Here is a 20,531-nt window from a genome sequence, read left to right as displayed (position 1 = left end):
GGAAAGGTGGTTCAGTGGTAGTGTTTGCCTCGCATGCATGAGGCCCTGGGTTCGATTCTTCAGCACCACATAAACAGAAAAAGCTGGAAGTGCGCTGTGGCTCAAGTGGTAGAGCACTAGCCTTGAGTTGAAGAGCTGAGGGACAGTGCCCAGGCCCAGAGTTCAGGCTCCATGACCGACAAAAAAAGAAAGAAAAAGAAAGAAAGAGAGAAAGAGAGAAAGGAAGGAAGGATAGAAGGAAGGAAGGCAAATCTAACAAAATCATTGTATTATCCTAAGGTTAAGTGAGACACATTATATATAATTTCTAGCAAAGTGCCTTGCATATAAAAATGGTTCTTCTAATATAGTCTGAGAAATGTTTATTTTTTTCAGTTCTTTAGAAGTACATATATTCTAAAAGCTTACTTTGTAGTGAACATTTTAATAGGTATATCTGTGTACCAAGGAGAGGGTTAATAAGAACATTATTATTCACCAAATGCAGAGGTTATAGGTTAATATTTTGAAATAATTTGGTACATATTACATTTCATTTATTCTCAGCAGGATATAAACAAATAAATGTTCTTTTACAAATATATAAATATAAACATATTTAATTTTTTTTGGATAGTACTCAGAGCCTTCTGCTTTCTAGGCAGGTGCTCTATAACTTGAACCACCCCATCAGTCCATTAGAATTATAAGCACTCAACTTAATATAGTTGGCTGAAAATTACCAATACTAAACAACAAAAAAATTTCCCATAGAAGATAATTTTTAAATTTTAACTCTTAAAACAAATACCTTGATTTAATCAGTAAGAGCAATACTGAATTTTTGTTGTTGATGATGTTGTTGTTGTGGGTCCTGAGGCTTGAACTCAAGGCTTCAGAGCTGTCTCAGATCCTCAAGGTTTCAGAGCTGTCTCAGATCCTCTTTATGTTCAAGGCTAGTGCTCTACCACTTGAGCCACAGTGCCACTTCTGGCCTTTTTTGAGTAGTTTGTTGGAGATAAGAGTCTCACAGATTTTTCCTGCGTGGGCTGCTTTCAAACTGCGATCCTCAGTTCTCAGCCTTCTGAGTGGCTAGGATAATAGGTATGAGCCACTGGCATCTGGCTTTATTTTTTAAAACTGTATTTTATAGTAAAGATTCAAGAACTAGTTTTAAAATAGGGCAAGCAAATTTTATTTTTTTAAGTTTAGTTTATCAATTGTAGACTTTCACTAACAAAATCATCGTTGATTCGCAAGAACAAAAAAAATCACATCATAAGTTTGTAAAATCAATTATATTTTGGTAGTTTGATATTAAATCTTTATCTTAGCCAGGTGCTGGTGGCTCACCCCTGTAATCCTAGCTACTCAGGAGGCTGAGATCTGAGTATTGCGGTTCAAAGCCAGCCTGGGCAGTAAAGTCTGTGAGACTCTTTTTTTTTTTTTGGTCCAGTCGTGGGGCCTGAACTCTGGGCCTGGGCGCTGTCCCTCAGCTCTTCAGCTCAGGCTAGCGCTCTACCACTTGAGCCACAGTGCCACTTCCAGCTTTTTTCTTTTTGCTTATGTGGTGCTGAGGAATCGAACTCAGGGCCTCAATGCATGCAAGGCAAGCGCTCTAGCACTGAGCCACCTTCCCAGCCCCAGTTTGTGAGACTCTTATCTCCAATAAACCACTAGAAAACTAGAAGTGGCGCTGTGGCTCAAGTGGTAGAGCTCGCCTTGAGCTGAAGAGCACAGGGACCGCGCCCAAGCCCAGAGTTCAAGCCCCACGACTGACAAATAAAAAATATTTATCTTAACAAAATTAAAAATAATGGAAAATACACTATAGATATCATCCTAGAAGGAAACTAGGTATAGCTAAATGTATATCATATTTACATTACAAATTCTATGTAAAAACCTAGTTGTAAAATCAAATCAGTCTTTGTGACTCATCCTCTCTCACCTAGTACAACTAGTGATCTATTTTTCAGGAGAAAAGAAAGCAGGATATGAAGAAGTAGGTTTCCAAAAAACATATTTTACTTACTATGAAACTGTAAACATGTGAATTAGGATTGCTCTCTACCCTCTGAAAAACAAGTTGCTAAATAACTGACAATTTAATTCATTCATTCAAGAACTTAAGATTGGATGGACACTGGTGGCTCACACCTGAAATCCTAGCTACTTAGGATGCCGAGCATTGAGGATCCCAGTTCAAAAGCCAGCCCGGGCAAGAAAAGTCTGTGAGACTCTTATCTCCAATCAACCACCAGAAAACTGGAAGTGGCCTGAGGCTCCAGTGATAGAGTACTTGCCTTGAGCTGAAGAGCCCAGAGGTCAAGCCCCATGACCAACCAAAAAAAAGAAATAACTTAATGAGCCAATTATTGCTTTTCAGGTAATCAGAAACAATACTATGCTTTGATTTAAGGCACATACCTTGATAGGTTTCAGGAGGTAATAAAATCAGTAGTTCATAAAGTCTTTGTCTATAAACTATTGATGGTGTTTTCAATGGACTTCCATATGTTTTTAGTATTGAAGAAAGCCTTAAAACAAAAGAAAAAGTATATTTTAATAGTCTAAGTTATATGATAATGTACAAGTAATGAACCAATTAACATGTAAACATAAATTAGCTATACGTATTGAATGAACATTAGTGCTAATTTATATTTTTAAAATAAGGTAGATAATAAAGTGTTAATATGTAGAAATCATTCTGCTAACTGTCCAGTCATAGTTTACACAACAAAACTATTAGTTAAATTTGATTACTTTAAAGCCCCAAGTAAGCCAGGTGCCTGTGGCTCATGCCTGTAATCCTAGCTACTCAGGAGGCTGAGATCTGAGCATCAGGGTTCAAAGCCAGTCCAGACAAGAAAGTCCTCAAGACTCTTATCTCCAACTAACTACCAGAAAACCAGAAGTGGAGCTAAGACTCAAGCGATAATAGTGCTAACCTCTCAAGGTCAAAAAAGCTCAAGGTCAGGGTCAGGGTCACTTATGTGGACAGGCTATCTATGTATCTGTATATCTATCTGGGCTGAGTTAGATAGCCCTAGTGGCCTCAAACTACAATCCTTTTGCCTCCACTTGGGATTACAAGGTTGTATTTCCTAGATTGGTATTTTTAAAGATATGCTGCACAGGCTGGCCTCAAACTTCTGGACTTAGCCTCCTGGATAGCTTAGACTACAGCTGTAGACCACTGCATCAAGCTTCTATTCAGTGATAAAACAGACAATATGAATGAGTAAGTACTATAAATTAAAACTCTAAGAGGGGCTGGGAAGGTGGCTCAGTGGTAGAGTGCTTGCTTTGCATGCATGAGGCCCTGGGTTCGATTCCTCAGTACCACATAAGCAAAGAGAAAAAAGCCGGAAGTGGCGCTGTGGCTCAAGTGGTAGAGCGCTAGTCTTGAGTTGAAGAGCTGAGGAACAGCGCTTAGGCCCCATGACTGGACACAAAAAACAAACAAACAAACAAAAATAAATCCAAAAAACTCTAAGAGACTCTACAAATTAACAGTTCATGTAAGAAAATTTATTAAGCTGGCTGGATGTATGATCAATTATAATTTTTACAGTAGCAAAAAACAGATCAGTCACATCACTTATTTAACAATTATAACAATAAAAATATAAAATAGCTGAGAGTAATTTTTGTGATTTTTTTTTTTTTTGGTGGGGCCTGAAATCAGGGCCTGGGTGCTGTCCCTGAGCTTTTGTGCTCAAGGCTAGTACCACCACTTTGAATTATAGCTTCGTTTCTGGCTTTATGATAGTTAACTGGAGGTAAGAGTCTTTTAGACTTTGCTGCCTAGGCTGGCTTTCTGATGGTTAATTGGAGATAAAAGTCTCATAGACTTTTCTACCTGGGCTGGCCTAAAGCAGCTAAAATTATAGGTATGAGCCACTAACACCTGGCTTAACAGTAATTTTTTTTTTTTTGGTTGTTCATGGGGCTTGAACTCTGGGCTTGGGTGCTGTCCCTCAGCTTTTCAATTCAAGGCGAGTGCTCTACCACTTGAGCCACTTCTGGTCTTCTAGTGGCTTATTAGAGATAAGAACACGGACTTTCCTGCCCACGCTGGCTTTGAACCCTGATCCTCAGATCTCAGCCTTCCGAGTAGCCATTAACAGTAAATTTTTAAGACCTATCTTGTTGGGGATTTAGCTCAGTGATAGAGCACTTGCCTGGCAAATGCAAGGCCTTGAGTTCAGTCCTAAGCTCTGGGGGAAAAAAAAAAAAAAGAAAGAAAACTTAAGACCTATCTTTATTTAGGTAAAGTTCTTTTTTTAACTACAGAAAATATTTATATTTTGTAAATTTACCAATAATAGCAGAAGCGTCATGTTCATGGGCTTTGTAAAAATATAATAGGCTCCATATGTGTATATGTAATGCAATTACAAATAAAATTTCAACAGGGAAAGATCAAAAGTATAAGGCCCAAAATACCATCAGCTGCACTGGACTTTGATGAAAATGAACTAAGCAACTCAAGGGCTCTATGAAGGAAGGGAGGGAATGAGAGGGAAAGAGGGAACAGCTTACACTAAGCAAAAAGAAAGAAATGTACACATCATCCCATGTGGAAGAAACACTTGTATTGTCAAAGCTTATAGAATTCACAAACTTTATAGATCATGATAATGACAATTTGCCTGGTGAAGGTTAAAATGTGTTTGTGACTTTAAGTATCACTATCTCACAATACTGTGAAACTTGTGAAATTTATTTTTATTTTATTTTTTTGGGTCGGGTCGTGGGGCCTGAACTCTGGGCCTGGGCACTGTCCCTCAGCTCTTCAGCTCAAGGTTAGCGCTCTACCACTTGAGTCACAGCGCCACTTCTGGCTTTTTTCTTTTTTGCTTATGTGGTGCTGAGGAATTGAGCCCAGGGCCTCAGGCATGCAAGGCAAGCGCTCTACTACTGAGCCAACTTCCCAGCCCAATTTGTGAAATTGACGTAATCACTTAATCTCAAAAAAAAATTATTTTAAAAAAGGCTCAAAATACATGCAAAGAAGAATAGGCGAAAATGTTTATTTTCACATATTACAATTTATTATAAAGATGTATTTTCTTAGAGGAAATATGTAACAAAAGTGAATGTTCATCACTAAAAGTAGTAAGGGTTTTTTTGTTTTTTGTCAGTTGTGGGGCTTGAACTTGGGACCTGGGCATTGTCCCTGAGCTCTTTTGCTAAAGACTATCACTCTACCACTTTGAGCTACAGCACCACTTACAGTTTTCTGGTGGTTAATTGTAAATAAGAGTCTCATTGATTTTCCTTCACTGGCTGACTCTGAACTGTGATCCTCAGATCTCAGCTAGGATTACAGGTGTGAACCATTAAGTGGCCAGCTCAATTTTTTTGAGCTCCTTTTTGCCCTCCTGTCCCTTCTGCCATATTAGGACATAGCATTCTCTCCACAGAAAAGGGCAATGAAGTGCCATCTTGGAAACCAAGGCCACCCTCTCACTTGACAATGAACCTGCCAGCGCTCTGATCTTGGACTCTTATCCTCCAAACTGTAAGAAATAGATTTCTGTTCTTTTCAAAGTACAGTCTGAGGTACTTTGTCATAGCACCCCAAACAGACAAAGACGATCTGTACTTCACTTCAAAAATGAAAGTCAACTGGAGGTGAATTAAAGATGAACATGAAACACAAAACTTGAAACAATTCTGAGAGAAATATAAGAAAGTATAACTTTACAATAAAACTTTTTCAACCGACAAAAGTACTCAACAAAAAAGTGTTGTAAATTTGACACAAATTAGAAATGTCTATTAATCAAAAAACTAGAAAACATTTTTAATACTTTGATGAGCAGCAAAGAATAGTATTGAAAATATAGATGCTCATGAACTAATAAAAGAGAAATCTAAAAGAAATATAGGTCAAACAAATGTGTACTATTATTGCCCTAGTACAGCGAGGTCCAAATACAGCCCATTGCTTGTTTTCATAAATAGTTATTCATAAAGACACATTTATTCATTCACATATCAGCTATGATTAACTTTTGAGCTATAACAACAGAGTTGAACAGCTATAACTAAGACCTCATAACCTTTAAAGTTTAGCCCTTTACAGGAAATGTTTGTAACCCTTGCTCTTGTGTTGAATTCTAACTTGTTCATTTTATTATTATGCTTTATAAGTCATACCCTTAATTTGCTTTTCTGTCCACATGCTATACCAAACATTTTTGGGATTTTCTCTAAATACTTTAATCTTAGAAATTACAAATGCTCTAATATATTGTTGGCTTTTCTCTATCATATATGTACAACACAAACAATGAAAATACAAACAGAAAGCTGAAACTTAACAAGCATTTGGTTCTTATGACTACAAAATAGCTCTAACAAACCAATTAAAATCATACCTGAAAAAGTTAACAGGCTTAATATTTAAAATCTGCCTGTATGAAAGGTACACTATTCTTCAATTGATTTTTCTTTCCTTTTAAATTTTTTATTATCTTTAAGTAGCTGTACAAAGAAGTTCCCAGTCTACAAAACAGTATATGATTACAAAGTGTCTGATAATTTTGTCACCCATCATTCCTAACCTACTTCCTTTCCTTTTAATATGTATTTTTATTTCACTATCTGAGCCAATGTAATTGTAACCCTCTGTACATCACCTTTACAATAATAAAAAAAAGATCTTAGCCAAAAATGACAAAAACAATCACAACTAAATGTTTGTCTTCCTCTCTGAAACCATAGAAACTTGCCTTATTAATTTACTTAAGGGATATTATACAATCAGAGAGAAAGTAATTACTCTTAAGAACTTTTATCAACCAAAACAGCTAATCCTTACTGAGTTAGCAAATCCACAGCACAAGGAAGTGGTAGAAGGAGATGCTGAATTACTTCCCCAGTGAGGAGATCACCACAGTGGGAAACAAAACTCTTGATAGCTGAAAAAGAGAACAGGCTTTTAGCAGGTTATAATCAACATGAAGACAGACTTTGATTAGGTTACATTATTAGCATTTTTATTATAGAAATAAAGAAATGTGCCCAAAACAAATTCTCAAAACTAATATAGAAAGGATTCTAATGTCTTCTGTTCTTGAGATCACAAGCAAAAATAGACATTAGCTTCCCTTTTAAAAAAATGTTAAACTGGAGCTTGAACACTCTTTGGACTTTTTCCCTGATGTCTGGCATTTTACCACTTGAGCAATTGTTCTTTTTCTGCTAGTTACTTGGAGATGTAAATCCCTCAACTTTGTCTGCCTAGGCTAGCTCCAAACCAGGTAACTTCCTTAGTAGCTAGGAATATTACAGGTATAAGAGTGGACCCTGGCTAGTTTGCCTGGTTCTACAAAGCTAGCAGACATTACCTGAAACAAAGAACTTTCTCTTAAAAGTTACTTCCTATGAGGAATAGAATGAAAGTTTAAAGTTTAAAATTAGGCTGTTTCAAGATCAAATTCAAAATCAATCAATCAATCTATCTATCTATTTATCTATCTATCTATCTATCTACCTACCTACCTACCTACCTACCTACCTACCTACCTACCTATCTTGTGTGTGCGCCTAGTCCTGGGACTAGGGCTTGAACTCAGGGTCTGAGTGTTGTCCCTGAGCTCTTTTGTTCAAGGTTAGGGCTCCACCACTTGAGCCACATTCCACTTCTGGCTTTTTTTTGGTGGTTAATTGGAGATTAAGAATCTCATGGACTTTCCAGCCCTGGCTAGCTTTGAATTGAGATCCTCCATCTCAGTCTCCAGAGTAGCAAAGATTATAGGCATGAGCCACCAGTGCCCAGCTTGTTTTACTTTTCTTTTCTCCTCCCCCTCGCCCACCACCCCCCTTTCCTGGTCCTGGGGCTTGAACACAGGGTGTGGGCTCTGTCCCTGAGCCTCTCAGTGCCACTTCTGGCTTTTTCTGAATAGTTTGTTGGAGATAAGAGTCTCATGGACTTTCCTGCCCAGGTTGGCTTTAAACTGTGATGTTCAGATCTCAGCCACTAATGTTGCTAGTAGCTACTGAGCCATTGGCGCCTAACTTGTTTTTCTTTCTTAAGAGCAAAAATACCTTGAGCAAACAAACCCCAAACCAGTGCTTCCAAGAAAATCCATCCTTCCTTTGTTTATATTTTCATGGTAGAGTATTATTTTCAACAGTCTCTATATATTGTTAAAAGTATAACTTTCATATATGTATAGACTGAATGGAAACCATACTTAGTGCTAATTAAATCAAACACTAGTATTTCTGAAAACAGCAATGAGCTGTAGAGACCTGGCTCAAATGGTAGAGTGCCATCTAATCATAAGCATGAGGCCCTGTATTCAAATTTGTTACCAAAAAAAAAAAGGATTATCTACTTAAGACAAAGCAATCTTATCTAATAAAATATACATTCATTAGCCTGAGGATTCAATTTCTCAAATTTGGTTTATTACCAAACTCTTCAGACAATTATGTTCAGTTACAAAAACTACTAGTTAGATTCTTCCTTTACAGCAAATTAAGCATGCTATACATTTAAAAACAAAAGGCAAGTAAAGTCAGAAACGGGGAGAGCCAGACTAAACTCAACCCACCAGAGAGAGCACCAGCTCGTCCTTCCAGGGTCACTTGCCACGTAAACGAATCTCCTCGGTTCTTTTCTGTTTCTAGATCTTTAGGAGATGCTGGAAAGACACACTTCCACAACAGTAGAACTCGAGCAAGGTGGTGAGTGACAACCGCAGGACCTGTAAAATATTCAATTTGTCACTTCGGAGAACCTACATGGATTATACTTTAAAGTTTTATTATCAAGTAGGAACTTCCCTCTTAAACTATTTAGATGGCATAAGAAATCTCAAGGTGGTTAAGCAATAGGGGGCTAGAGAAGCAGGGAAAGAGAAGCAATAGTGAGGGTTATTGTTATTAAAAGACAGTACATGCACATCTGAAATACCACGGTGAAACCCCTTGGCACAATTAATACACACTAAAAAAAAAAAAGAACAATAGGAAAGTAAAATAGACTTTTGGTGGGAGAGCATCAGTAGGAGGAATGAAGGCTAATGGAGAGGGAGAATGAAAATAACTGAAAATGATTATGATCAAAGTATGAAAACAGAACTATGAAATCAGTTGAAATTGTTTTTAGCGAGAAGGTAAGGAAGGGAGAATGTAAGTGAGGGAGAATGAAAGCGAAGGGTATGTTTGGTCCAGATACATTGTATAAATGTATGGAAATGTCAACATGAATCTCCTACTTCTACTGTATCCTATTAAAAAAAATTTAAAAAGTAACAAAAATAAAGTACCATCAAACCATATACAGGAATCCTTTCACTTAGAAAACACCAAGAATTTCCTAATTTTGTTAAATGTCTCAGGATATTACCTAATGTCATCAGAGCAGCAATCAACAACCATCCAGCTTGTGTACGTTGAGCTGACAGGCGACTATTTTGAGCAGCAGAACATAGCAAATCCTCTGCCAATGTCATAATAATCTGTTTATGTACAGAAGAACCAGATAAATTAAAAAAATTAGCTTATATATTAGTAGATACACTTTAGTAACTAATTATAAGGATTCCAAAATTTATCTTGCGCTACATAACAGGACAATGTCCTACAGAAAACTTAATTTTTTCAAGTTTTCAAAGATAATATTACAGAACAGAGGATCACAGAATTCTCTGGAGAGCACAGATGACAAAACTGTAAGACTATTCAAGTACAACTGTATAGAATTTGAATTTGCTTTTAGTTTAAAACAACATTTTTTTGAAAAAAATTTTTTGGTCGTAGAGCTTGAACTCTAGGCCTTGGCGTTGTCCCTAAGCTCTTCAGCTCTACCACTTGAGCCACAGCACCACTTCCGGTTTTCTGGTGGTTAACTGGTGATAAGAGTCTCACGGACTTTCCTGCCCTGCCTGGCTTCGAACTGAGATCTTCAGATCTCAGCCTCCTGAGTAGCTAATATTACAGGCATGAGCCACTTGCGCCTGGCTACAATATCTTTTTTGTTGAATAAGTACTGGAAAAAGTTTTATCATAGGAGTTGCCCTTTTTAAAAAAGTTTTATATACCATTTGATTTTTAAATGGCTGATAGTGGTTTTCCCACAGTCAATACTATCATGGTTGAAAGTGATAAAAAACAAAAAACTTGTCTAGAAAATTTTCACAGTAAGAGTAGGATTCATTAAAATGTAAAAGTCTACAAAATAGCAGTGTTAGAACCAAAAAAATTGGAAAAAAATGTAAAAAAAGTTTTACATTTATGGATAAGGTATGCTTATAGACAATAAAGGACAGTAGTGATATAGATGACAAAATATCAGTTACCAGTGACCATTGAAAAAGCAGCAAGTAGGAAGAGATGTATATGTTTCCCAGAGAGGAAGATTAGTATTTTAAAACAACCAACCAAAGTAATTAGGACTAATTATGACTACCTATAGCCTATATGTCTACTTTATAGGTAACCTAATTTTTGAAATAATAGGCAGCAACAATGCCAGTACTTATAAAGTTATTAAATCAAGTTTAGTATTTATCTCACAATAATGTACTTTACAAGAGAATTTTAAACACATTTATATGACAAAACGAAATGAGTAGCAAAAAGACTTCCAGGAATAAATTTTGTTAGTAAACGGAAGTACTTCTAACTTAAGTCACTCCTTTACTTCAGTGTGGAGAAAGCATTTGAAACCACGCACCCCCTTTTTCATAGCTATTGTATCGACAGCTGAACATTTAAGGTACAGTACAACTGACTGCTTAGCCTTCCTGCATGGTGTTGCATGAGTGATTAAGGAAAGGTTATGCTGTTATAATAAAAACTTGGGTCATTATTATGTAGAGAATGGAATTATTACCTTGCCCTTTCCATGAGGAATTCCTAAAGGACAATGTTTCACTGCTCCCAGCAAAGCCGCCACAGCAAAACTAAAGCCAGTCACTGCTTCAGGTGAAGACTTAAGGACAGTAAGTCTTTCAAGGCAACGATCTAATAGAGGTGTCAGGTATGAAGGTAATGCCACAGCAATGCAGTGCAAACACCAAGCTGCTGCTAGTCGAACACAATTACTAGGGTGAGGAATTACTGAAATGACATTGTCAAGAAGGCCTAAGAGGACAGAACAAACAAATGATGACTTAGTTATGCCAACAAAACTTAGCTATAAAACAGTCAAAAGAATGGTCACCTAGATATAAAATACATTACTCTTATGAAAAGCCAAATCAAAATGAAAAATATTTAGTGACACATAATTAAAAATACTTTTTCTGCTAGGTGCTGATGGCTCATGCCCACAATCATAGCTTAGGAGGCTGAGATCTGAGGATCTGGTTTAAAAGCCAGCCTGGGAAGGGAAGTCCATGAAACTCTTATTTCAAGTTAACCATCAGAAAACCGGAACTGGTGCTATGGCTCAAGTGGTAGAGTGTTGCTTTGAGCTGAAGAGCTGAAGGACAGCACCCAGGCCCAGAGTTAATCTCTACAACTGACCAGACAAACAAACATACAAACAACAAAAAAAAAAAAACCCAACTTTTTCTAACCTAGGAATTACTTTTAATATTATGAAGTTGTCCTAAAGTAATACACAAACACAAAAAAGAACAATTATTTCTAAGTCAATATTTTCCCTAATTTACCTTGAGATCTAATTAATTTGGCACTAGAAACTAAAAATTTTCAATATATAACGAAACATCTTTAAAATGTCACACTTCCTCTTGCTCTCCGGTTAAAAAATTCCTTTATGGGGCTAGGAATGTGGCTTTGTGGTAGAGTGCTTGCATCACATGTGTGAAGCCCTGGGTTCGATTCCTCAGAAAAAGCTGGAAGTGGTGCTATGGCTCAAGTGGTAGAGCCTTGTGCAAAAGAAGCTCAAGGACAGTGCCCAGGCCCAGAGTTCAAGCCCTAGGATTGGCCAAAAAAAAAAAAAAGTAAAAGAAAAAAATTCCTCCAGCACATTTATTTTCCCTACATCTCCTCCTTTCCTTTCTTCTTTCTTCTTTCTGTCATTCCTTCCTTCCCTCCCTCCTTCCCTCTTCTTTTTGTGCTGATCCTGGGGCTTGAACTCAAGTCCTCAGCACTGTCGCTGGGCATTTTTGCTCAAGGCTAGCATTCTACCACTTAAGCCACATCTGCACTTAGGGTTTTTTGGTAGTTAATAGGCTGGTTTCAACCGCAATCCTTGGATCTCAGTCTCCTGAATAGCTAGAATTACAGGTCCAAGTCACCAGTGCCCACCTATATTCTTATTCATCATATTTCCCTTATCTAAAAACAAAAAGGTAAACCCAAGGTTTCCTTGGGTTCTTGAAATGGGATAACCCACTGTAATGACAAAAAAGAAAGGACAGCCACAAGAAAAAACTTCTGTACTTCTATGATTCAAGATACACCTTTGGGGCTGGGAAGGTGGCTCAATGGTAGAGCACTTGCCTTGCATGCATGAGACCCTGAGTTCAATTCCTCTGCACCACATAAGCAGAAATAAAAAGCTGGAAGTGGCGCTGTGGCTCAAGTGGTAGAGCTCTAGCCTTGAGCTGAAGAGCTGAGGGACAGTGAGCAGGCCCAGAGTTCAGGCCCACAACAGGAACCTCCCCCCCCAAGAAAAAGATACACCTTTGTCAAAACAACTGCTACAAAATAATATGTGTCCCAAATTTAAATGTCTTGCAAACAGAAATATAAATACAATGAAATGCTTCTCATTAGGCAGACTATGTTTATTACAAGGTCAAAAGCTACAAAGTTAATCTTTAAAAGTGATTAAATAGCTTTCAAAGAAAGACAGAAAAAAAAACAATAAACTTCTTGGAGAAACTGAATTGCATATACCACATAGATTTATGTCTTTCAGATTTACTTCTCACTAGTTTTTCCATAATATCTTAAATATCCCCAGAAAGGAAGGCAGGGAGAGAATTAAAGAGAAACCCTGAATTACAAAAGCAAAAAAAGCTGGGCACTGGTGGCTCAAAAATGTGTAATCCTAGCCACTAAGGAGGCTGAGATCTTGAAGCCAGCCAGGGAAGTTCATGAAACTCCAATTAACTACTTAAGTGGAGCTGTGGGTCAAGTGGTATAGCACTAGGCTTGTGGCAAAAACCTGAGACAGCACCCAGATTGAGCTCAAGCCTGAAGAAAACGTATGTGTGTGCGTGTGCACACGCATACACACGTGCACACACACACACAAACAGCTCCTCAGATATGTCTATATTTTAAATAATCTTCATTATAATTTTCCATAACTAAAATGGAATCTACAACAAGCAAGCTAAACGAAGATTTTCTTCCAACGAGTACAAGTAAAAATATTGAGACAAATCACTACCAATCATTTATTTACCTGTGCAAGAATCCTGAAACAAAGGTGCGGCTGTGGTACCAAGATTGTATATGAGATTTCCAAGTTCTTGTAAAGCACATACCAGCATATGCTGGTTGGCAGCTACATCTGTGGAACTGAGCCGGGTTTCCAAATTACCATCACTTAATACAGCATCTGACAGAGAAACAATTTTATAAAAAAACACTATAAAAACACATCACAGGAGGAATGTTAGGAGCAGAAAAGTATAAAGGTAAAAATTAAGTATATCAACAGGCTGAATAGCCTGAAACCTTAAAGCAATAACTGGAATCTTAAAATGGGTGGCTGTATTAACAAGAGTGTGAATACAGCTAATATAAACAAATGAAGTCAAGCAACTCAATATGCATCTAATATCACCCTTTTAGCCTGGGAGACTAGAAAAGAGAACTCATGAGAAACCAAAAACCAAAATAAATGTTCTAGTACTACTGATATCAAGATAAGAGAGGAGACTTAATACACAGTATAGGATCTAAAACAAATGAATTGTTTAAAGTGATTTATTGTAACTACCATAAGAAGTACATGCATTCTTCTGAGGAAATCTATTAACAATCGTCAAGATTTCTGCATTAATATAAGCAATATGCCCGTCTAGCTTTTTCAATGGAATACTTCCTTTGTCATTGTTAAAACAGACTCTTTTAGTAGGATCTGTACCTGCAACTTTTTTTAGCTTCCATATAGCCTGGCAGATCTCCTTTGCAGCAGCAATTTGAGCCTTTTCTCCAAGAAGGCCTCCTATAGTAGCTCGAAGAATAAAGGAAACACATCGTCGACAGCAGACGGCATCAACCTGTGTTTGGGTGGCTTTCGGATGTAACTGTGACACAAGGCTCAGGAGGTGAGAAAGAAAGACAGCAAAATTTTTCTCTAGCCACACTCCTCCTAATGTTGAGATAAATACCACATATGCCTAAAAAAGAAAAGAGTTGGGTTTGTTTTTGTTTTTGTGTTCCTGGGGCTTGAACTCAGGGTATAGGGGCTGTCCCTGAGCTTTTTGTTTGTTTTTTGTTTTGTTTTATTTTTTGGGGGGTCCAGTCGTGGGGCCTGAACTCTGGGCCTGGGCGCTGTCCCTCAGCACTTCAGCTCAATGCTAGCGCTCTATCACTTGAGCCACAGCGCCATTTCCAGCTTTTTTCTTTTTGCTTATGTGGTGCTGAGGAATCGAACCCAGGGCCTCAAGCATGCAAGGCAAGCGCTCTACCACTGTGCCACTTCCCAGCCCCTGTCCCTGAGATTTTTTATTCAAGGATAGCACTCTACTACTTGAGCCACAACTCTACTTTCAGCTTTTTTGGGTAGTTTACTGGAGAGAAGAGTCTCATGGACTTTCCTGACTAGGCTGGCTTTGAACTATGATCCTCAGATCTCACAGCCTTCTGAATGGCTAGGATTACAGGTGTAAGCTACCAGCACCCAGCTAAGAGTTTCATCTTTAAAACTAAATCATTTCAATTTTGTATTTATTTTTCACAAAATTTCTCCACAGACTGTATTCTTTCCTCAGTTCAGCTATCTGAAATACACAGATGTAGCACTATCTTTGTTAAAGGCAAAACTGAAGCACATAATCTTTCAACACAGATTTCATTATTCCGCCCTTGTTTTATTTTGGCTAGCCTCTGCAATTTTTCAGTACAGCTGATATGGCTTACTGATCTGCAAAGTATGTCCATGCCTTCTCTGAACAAAGGTTTCAAGCTGTTTAACATTTTTAACAGGAAAACTCAATGTAAACATAAGAATGTATCATTAAATTATGTATGCTCTAACAGCATAACTCTGTAAGAATTCAGCATAACTCTGTAAGAATTACAAAGACAAATCACTGCTCTTTATTTTTCATAAATGTCAATGGTCTGTCTTATTCCAGAGATAAAGGTACTTTTCCAAAGTAATATGTTTCTCAGAAGTACATAGTTTAAATTATATAGGAAAACTCACATTTCCACAAACAGAACATAAAGCATAAAACAATGGCTAAAGTAAGTTTTCTAAAAGTATAGTTTGTTTTAGATTAAAAAAAGCATTTAGAAGAAAAAGAAAGATAATTCAAGGGAAGAATGCAGTATATTATTCTATGATTATGTTTCTCAAGAAATTGTCTTTCAAATTTTGTTTAGGACCAAAAATACAATACTGAAAGATTAAATGCTATAATTTTTATTTAGGAATTATAATCATATAAAATGTTTATTTTATCCATGCTAAGTAATATGTATCTAATAGTTTAAGTGAAACACAGTGAAAGACATGAAATCACAATACACATGAAAGCACAGGACTGAAAATTTATAAATCAAAGGAAATAAAACTCCATTATTAGAAATTTAAGACTCATTCTGGGTAAGATGATCCTCTTATAACCTATTTTTTAAAAAGTTTTGGCCTTATCATATCTGTAAATATGAGCTTAAGAACTGTCTTCACTCACATAGCTTCTGCAGAGTCAAAAACTAAAGCTTTCATTATAGGTCAATAGAATTATACTTAGAGACTAATCTGTAATTCCAACCTGAGTAACTCCAACTCGAACATCTCTGCTGACAGAACTGGTTCCTTTCAGCATATCACCACTGGCTCGAAGAAATCCTGAACTGCCACGTAGAAATCCTGTTCCTAGTAATTCCAGAACTTCTTCCAGAGATATTCTGCGGATACTTTGACGGGAGGCTGCTAAGACAAAGAATAAAACAAAATTGTGATCCATATTTTGTAGACTATAGACTATAAATTGTAATGCAGGTCTTTTAAATTTTTGGTGCTGAGGATTGAATTCAGGGCCTTGGGCAGGCTAAATACATGCTTTACCACTGATCTAAGTCTTGATTTGCCAAAAGCAATCATGTTATTATAACTAAAAACTAAAACTTCAAATAAAATGTTGTATTTTCAGAGAATTCTACACATTAATGAACATATATAAACTCACAAAGGAACACAAAGTTTCAAAGTCCAAACCACAATGAGCCCTAAAGCACCACATATGTCAAGGATATCTTAAAGTCTATACCACTTTGGGATCTTTCTCCATTGATTCTTTACCTCAGAGAATGTAAAAAACTAAGTCTTCTGAAACAAAAGGAAACAGATAAAACTGCTCTACTTTTCTACAAATTAAAGGCAATAACCTCTATCTTTGTTTTGGACTCAAATATTATTAAATAAACTTTCATTAATGTTATAAGCGAAAAATCTACTTTCTACCCTAAAGATGAGGTTTTTCACATCATTGTCACAGATGGTTTTCATTTGAAATAAAAATCTAGCTTGGCATTTGGAAATGAAACAGTAGTGAACAAAACCTGTGCCCGTGTGGATCCTAAGTTCTAGGAAGACAAAATAATATAATGACTAAATAAATAATACATTAAATAGATACTAAAAACCATGAGGAACTGGAAGTAGTAGCACTCACTTATGATCTCAGCACTCAAGAGGCAGAAGTGGGAGGATCATGAGTTCAAGACCAGAGTGGGCTACATAGCAAGCCCTCTCTCAAATGTCAAAAAAAAAAAAAAACCCTACACCAAATAACACAAACCAAAATCATGCCAAAAATAGAATGGGGTAAATGAGGGCAGGTATACTGTATGGTGGGAAGTGTTAACGTATTAAGTAGGGGGCTGTTGGGCAGGATCCCTTGGAAGGTAACACATTAATAATATGTGAATGCAAAAAAAGAAAACTAAGACTTGATAAGGGCATTTGGAGAAAAAAAAATTGTATGTGTTTTGTTCCTTGGCAAGGCCTGATGATGGGCACTGAGTCTAAGCAGAGCAACATGGATAGAACAGTGAAAAAAGTCTAGCAAGAAAAGAGCAAAATGGAAGGATGGGAAGAGAATAGGGAACAGAACTAATGGATGACCACAGTAAGAAGCCTGAATGAAATGTATACTAGAAGACTTGAGTAGAGGGGTGATAAAATTTGTCAGTTGGTTGCAGTGTTGAGACCCAATTTAAAGGGGAAGTAATGAGACCCATTAGAAGTAGTTTATAAATGAGCAAGAGGATCCAGGTAGTTCAGCGAAGAAAGTAAAGAGTAGATGCAGTCTGTAGATTAACTATATTTTTAAAACTTTATTATGTAAAAAAATCTTCATTGCTCAAGATGCATTGTATTTATAAGCTGTACAACTACTTAAAATAAAAATATAATTAAAAATCCCTAAACATGGGGGTAGGAATGTGGCTTAGTGGTAGGAGTGCTTGCCTAGCATGCATGAAGCCCTGGGTTTGATTCCTCAGTACCACATAAACAGATAAAGCTGGAAGTGGTGCTGTAGCAAGTGGTAGAGGGCTAGCCTGGATCAAACAAAGGAATCTCAAGCCCCAGGACTGGCAAAAATAAATAAATAAAAAGTAAAATAAATTTAAATCCCTAAACATTACAAAAGAGAACCAAGAATACGAAAATAAATTCCCATATAGTTTTCACTGGAACTTAGCATATTTTCCTCATTACTTTGAAGAATAGATTTCTAGCAAGTTGTTTTACAGCATGACTCTTGATTTAAATGTGTATGATTCTTCCTAAGAATGTTGAAAGAGAATTATACAGTTGACTTTGGCTCTTCAATAGCTAACGACAGAAAGCACTGTCAGACCTGGTGCCTTTCTGCTCCTACATGGGTGAAATTAGCTTTGAACAGTTAAAATAAATTATCTTAGATATAGTCACTGTAAAACTATCCTCTGGAACTACTATGTAACCTGTGACAATACTTAAAGATGGTGTAACAACCTGTAACTCATCAAAATTTCACCCAATAATCCCACTAATGATTCCTACCTGTGCAAATTAACACATGACCATAAAAAGGTCTTTTCTAATAAGTGTTCATTCTATAGTTATTAGTTGTCATTCCACTATTTAAAAGGAGCCTGGCATTGGTGGCTCATGTCTGTAATCCTAGCCACTCAGGAGGCTAAGATCTGAGGATCGCAGTTCAAAGCCAGACCAGGCAGCAGCAAAGTCCCTGAGACTCATATCTCCAATAAACCACCAGAAAACTGGAAGTGGCTCTGCGGTTCAAGTGGTAAGAGTGCTTGCCTTGAGCTGAAGAGCTGAGGGACAGCGCCCAGGCCCAGAGTTCGGCCCCCACGACTAGACCCCCCATCCCCCAAAAAAGATTCAGGAATCTCCGATAAAAACAATTTAAGCCAAAAGGCAAGTTTATACAGGGAAGAGCAGATCAAGTGATAGTCCATGAATCTTTTCCTTTAGGGGAAGACAAAAAAAATCACCAAACTAGACTGAAGTGGAATTCTGGTGAGGAGAAAGGGAAAGCACACATGAGGATGGGTAGTAAAAGGCAAGGAAAAAAGGACATAGGTCATCTGATGTAAATGTTATTGAATGATCAAATAAAATGACTGAGAACCTCTCATTGGGTTTAGCAGGACTATACATGAACTCCATAAGGAAGGACATTTATCTATTTTTCTCAATAACATACCAATGAGCTACATATATATCTATATCCTGGCCCAGTATAAGCACTCAATAAATATTTGTTGAATCAGAAGGTATATAAATGGGCAACAGGTAAATGAAAGCGTATTTAGTCACTAGAGAAATACAAAAGAAAAAAAAAAAAGAAAAAAACCACAAAGAAAAATCACACACTTACTAATCCCAACCAAGAAGTGGAAATCTGAAGGATCAAGGTTTGAGCTCTATATCATCTGAGTAGTTGGAATTATAGATTTCAGTCATTGGCCAAGATTTTTATTTTAAGAAGGGGGCAGAATCATATTTTTGCAGGGGACAATTCAATAGTGAGAAAAAATATATACAAGAGAAAACGAAAACTTAGACCAACATTCTTAAGTAGATAAGAGGACACACTGTACTAAGAGATAGTATAATTGTTACTAACAGAAAAAAAGTCCAAGCATACAGGTACAGATGCTAGTAGGCAGTATATAATAGAAGAATGTACTGTACACAGGCCTCAAAAGACAAAGATAGTGAAGGTCTGAAGTTTGCTGCAGGCATAAAATAGTCAATTTGAAATGGTGACAGTAAATGTTGTAGGGAAGTAATAGCACAATTCCTACCACTGTCATTTAAAAATATTACATAAGTTCTTATCAACCTTCCACAATGCCAGAAACATGGCCTTATTCATTCATTTCTGTCTCTGAGTGCCTTGTATGATAAACTGTTAGTTTTTGTAGGAAAATTGTTTCAGTTCTTTACTTTATAGTATTTGTGCACTGTGAGTTGTTCAAACCACTACTGTTTGTTTTCCAAATTATTAAGTACTATGTTGTTAAATCTTAGTGATATACTTAAAACAATCTATGATATCTAGAGAACATTTTAGTTGCATGAAAATTACTCAGTTATAACACAAGATACAACTTAACAATATAAAGTAAAAGAATTTCTAAGACAAGAATAGTAGGACAGAAGCTTTTTGTGTGAGAAGCTTAATCTTATTTTACTGCTTCAAAATATGATTCATTGAGGGCTGGGAAGGTGGGTCAGTGGTAGAGTGCTTGCCTTACAAAATATGATTCATTGATTATCAATTTTGCTTATTTTTACTGCAATTGTTTTCTAATGCTTCATTTGCAAAAGTGAGAAATTTACATTTTCAAGGTTGATTAAATATATCTCTAATTTTAATGTCTTAAGAGACTTAAGATTTTACCTCTTGAATACAAATTTCATTTCTGATTTACTCTGTGTGTGTATGTCTGTCTTCTTCCCCTTCAGAGTCCCATATCCCCAAATAAGAAAGACTTAGTTGTGAGACTAGAAGAACTACAGTAAAGAGACATTTTTCATATTACAAATTACATTGTGTGTCAATGGGAGAAGGTTTTTTGGTTTTAATATGTTTCCCAGCTGGTTCTGTGCCTTTTCCTCTCCAGTTAAAAAACACTGCTTTAGAAAAAAAGTAGAATCCTTTATATAAGAACAGATAACTAGGCCGGGTACCAGTGCTCATGCCTATAATCCTAGCTACTCAGGAGGCTGAGATGTGAGGATCATGGTTCAAAGCCAGCCTGGGCAGGAAAGTCCATGAGACTCTTGTCTCCAATAAACCACTCAGAGAAACCAGAAGTGGCAATGTGGCTCAAGTGGTAGAGTGCTAGACTTGAGCTGAAGAGCAGAGGGACAGCAGTTCAAGCCCCACAACTGACCAAAA

General features: G+C 36.9%; 1 protein-coding gene across 1 annotated transcript in view; it reads right to left on the bottom strand.

Moving 5' to 3' along the window:
* Positions 1 to 20,531, bottom strand: part of Heatr5a (HEAT repeat containing 5A) — a 123,849-nt gene that overhangs the window by 74,967 nt on the left and 28,351 nt on the right. The window contains exons 7-14 of the mRNA XM_013033445.1: positions 15,882 to 16,039; positions 14,024 to 14,279; positions 13,337 to 13,492; positions 10,844 to 11,094; positions 9,356 to 9,467; positions 8,559 to 8,711; positions 6,818 to 6,917; positions 2,410 to 2,519 (exon numbers count right to left, since the gene is read on the bottom strand). Of these exons, the coding sequence (XP_012888899.1) occupies positions 2,410 to 2,519; positions 6,818 to 6,917; positions 8,559 to 8,711; positions 9,356 to 9,467; positions 10,844 to 11,094; positions 13,337 to 13,492; positions 14,024 to 14,279; positions 15,882 to 16,039 (1,296 nt within the window). The remainder of the gene's footprint in view (positions 1 to 2,409; positions 2,520 to 6,817; positions 6,918 to 8,558; positions 8,712 to 9,355; positions 9,468 to 10,843; positions 11,095 to 13,336; positions 13,493 to 14,023; positions 14,280 to 15,881; positions 16,040 to 20,531) is intronic.

Source organism: Dipodomys ordii, unplaced genomic scaffold (genome assembly GCF_000151885.1).
Source record: "Dipodomys ordii isolate 6190 unplaced genomic scaffold, Dord_2.0 Scaffold168, whole genome shotgun sequence".
NCBI lineage: Eukaryota > Metazoa > Chordata > Mammalia > Rodentia > Heteromyidae > Dipodomys > Dipodomys ordii.
Note: the sequence above shows the minus strand (reverse complement) of the source record. Positions and strands in the feature narration are given on the sequence as shown.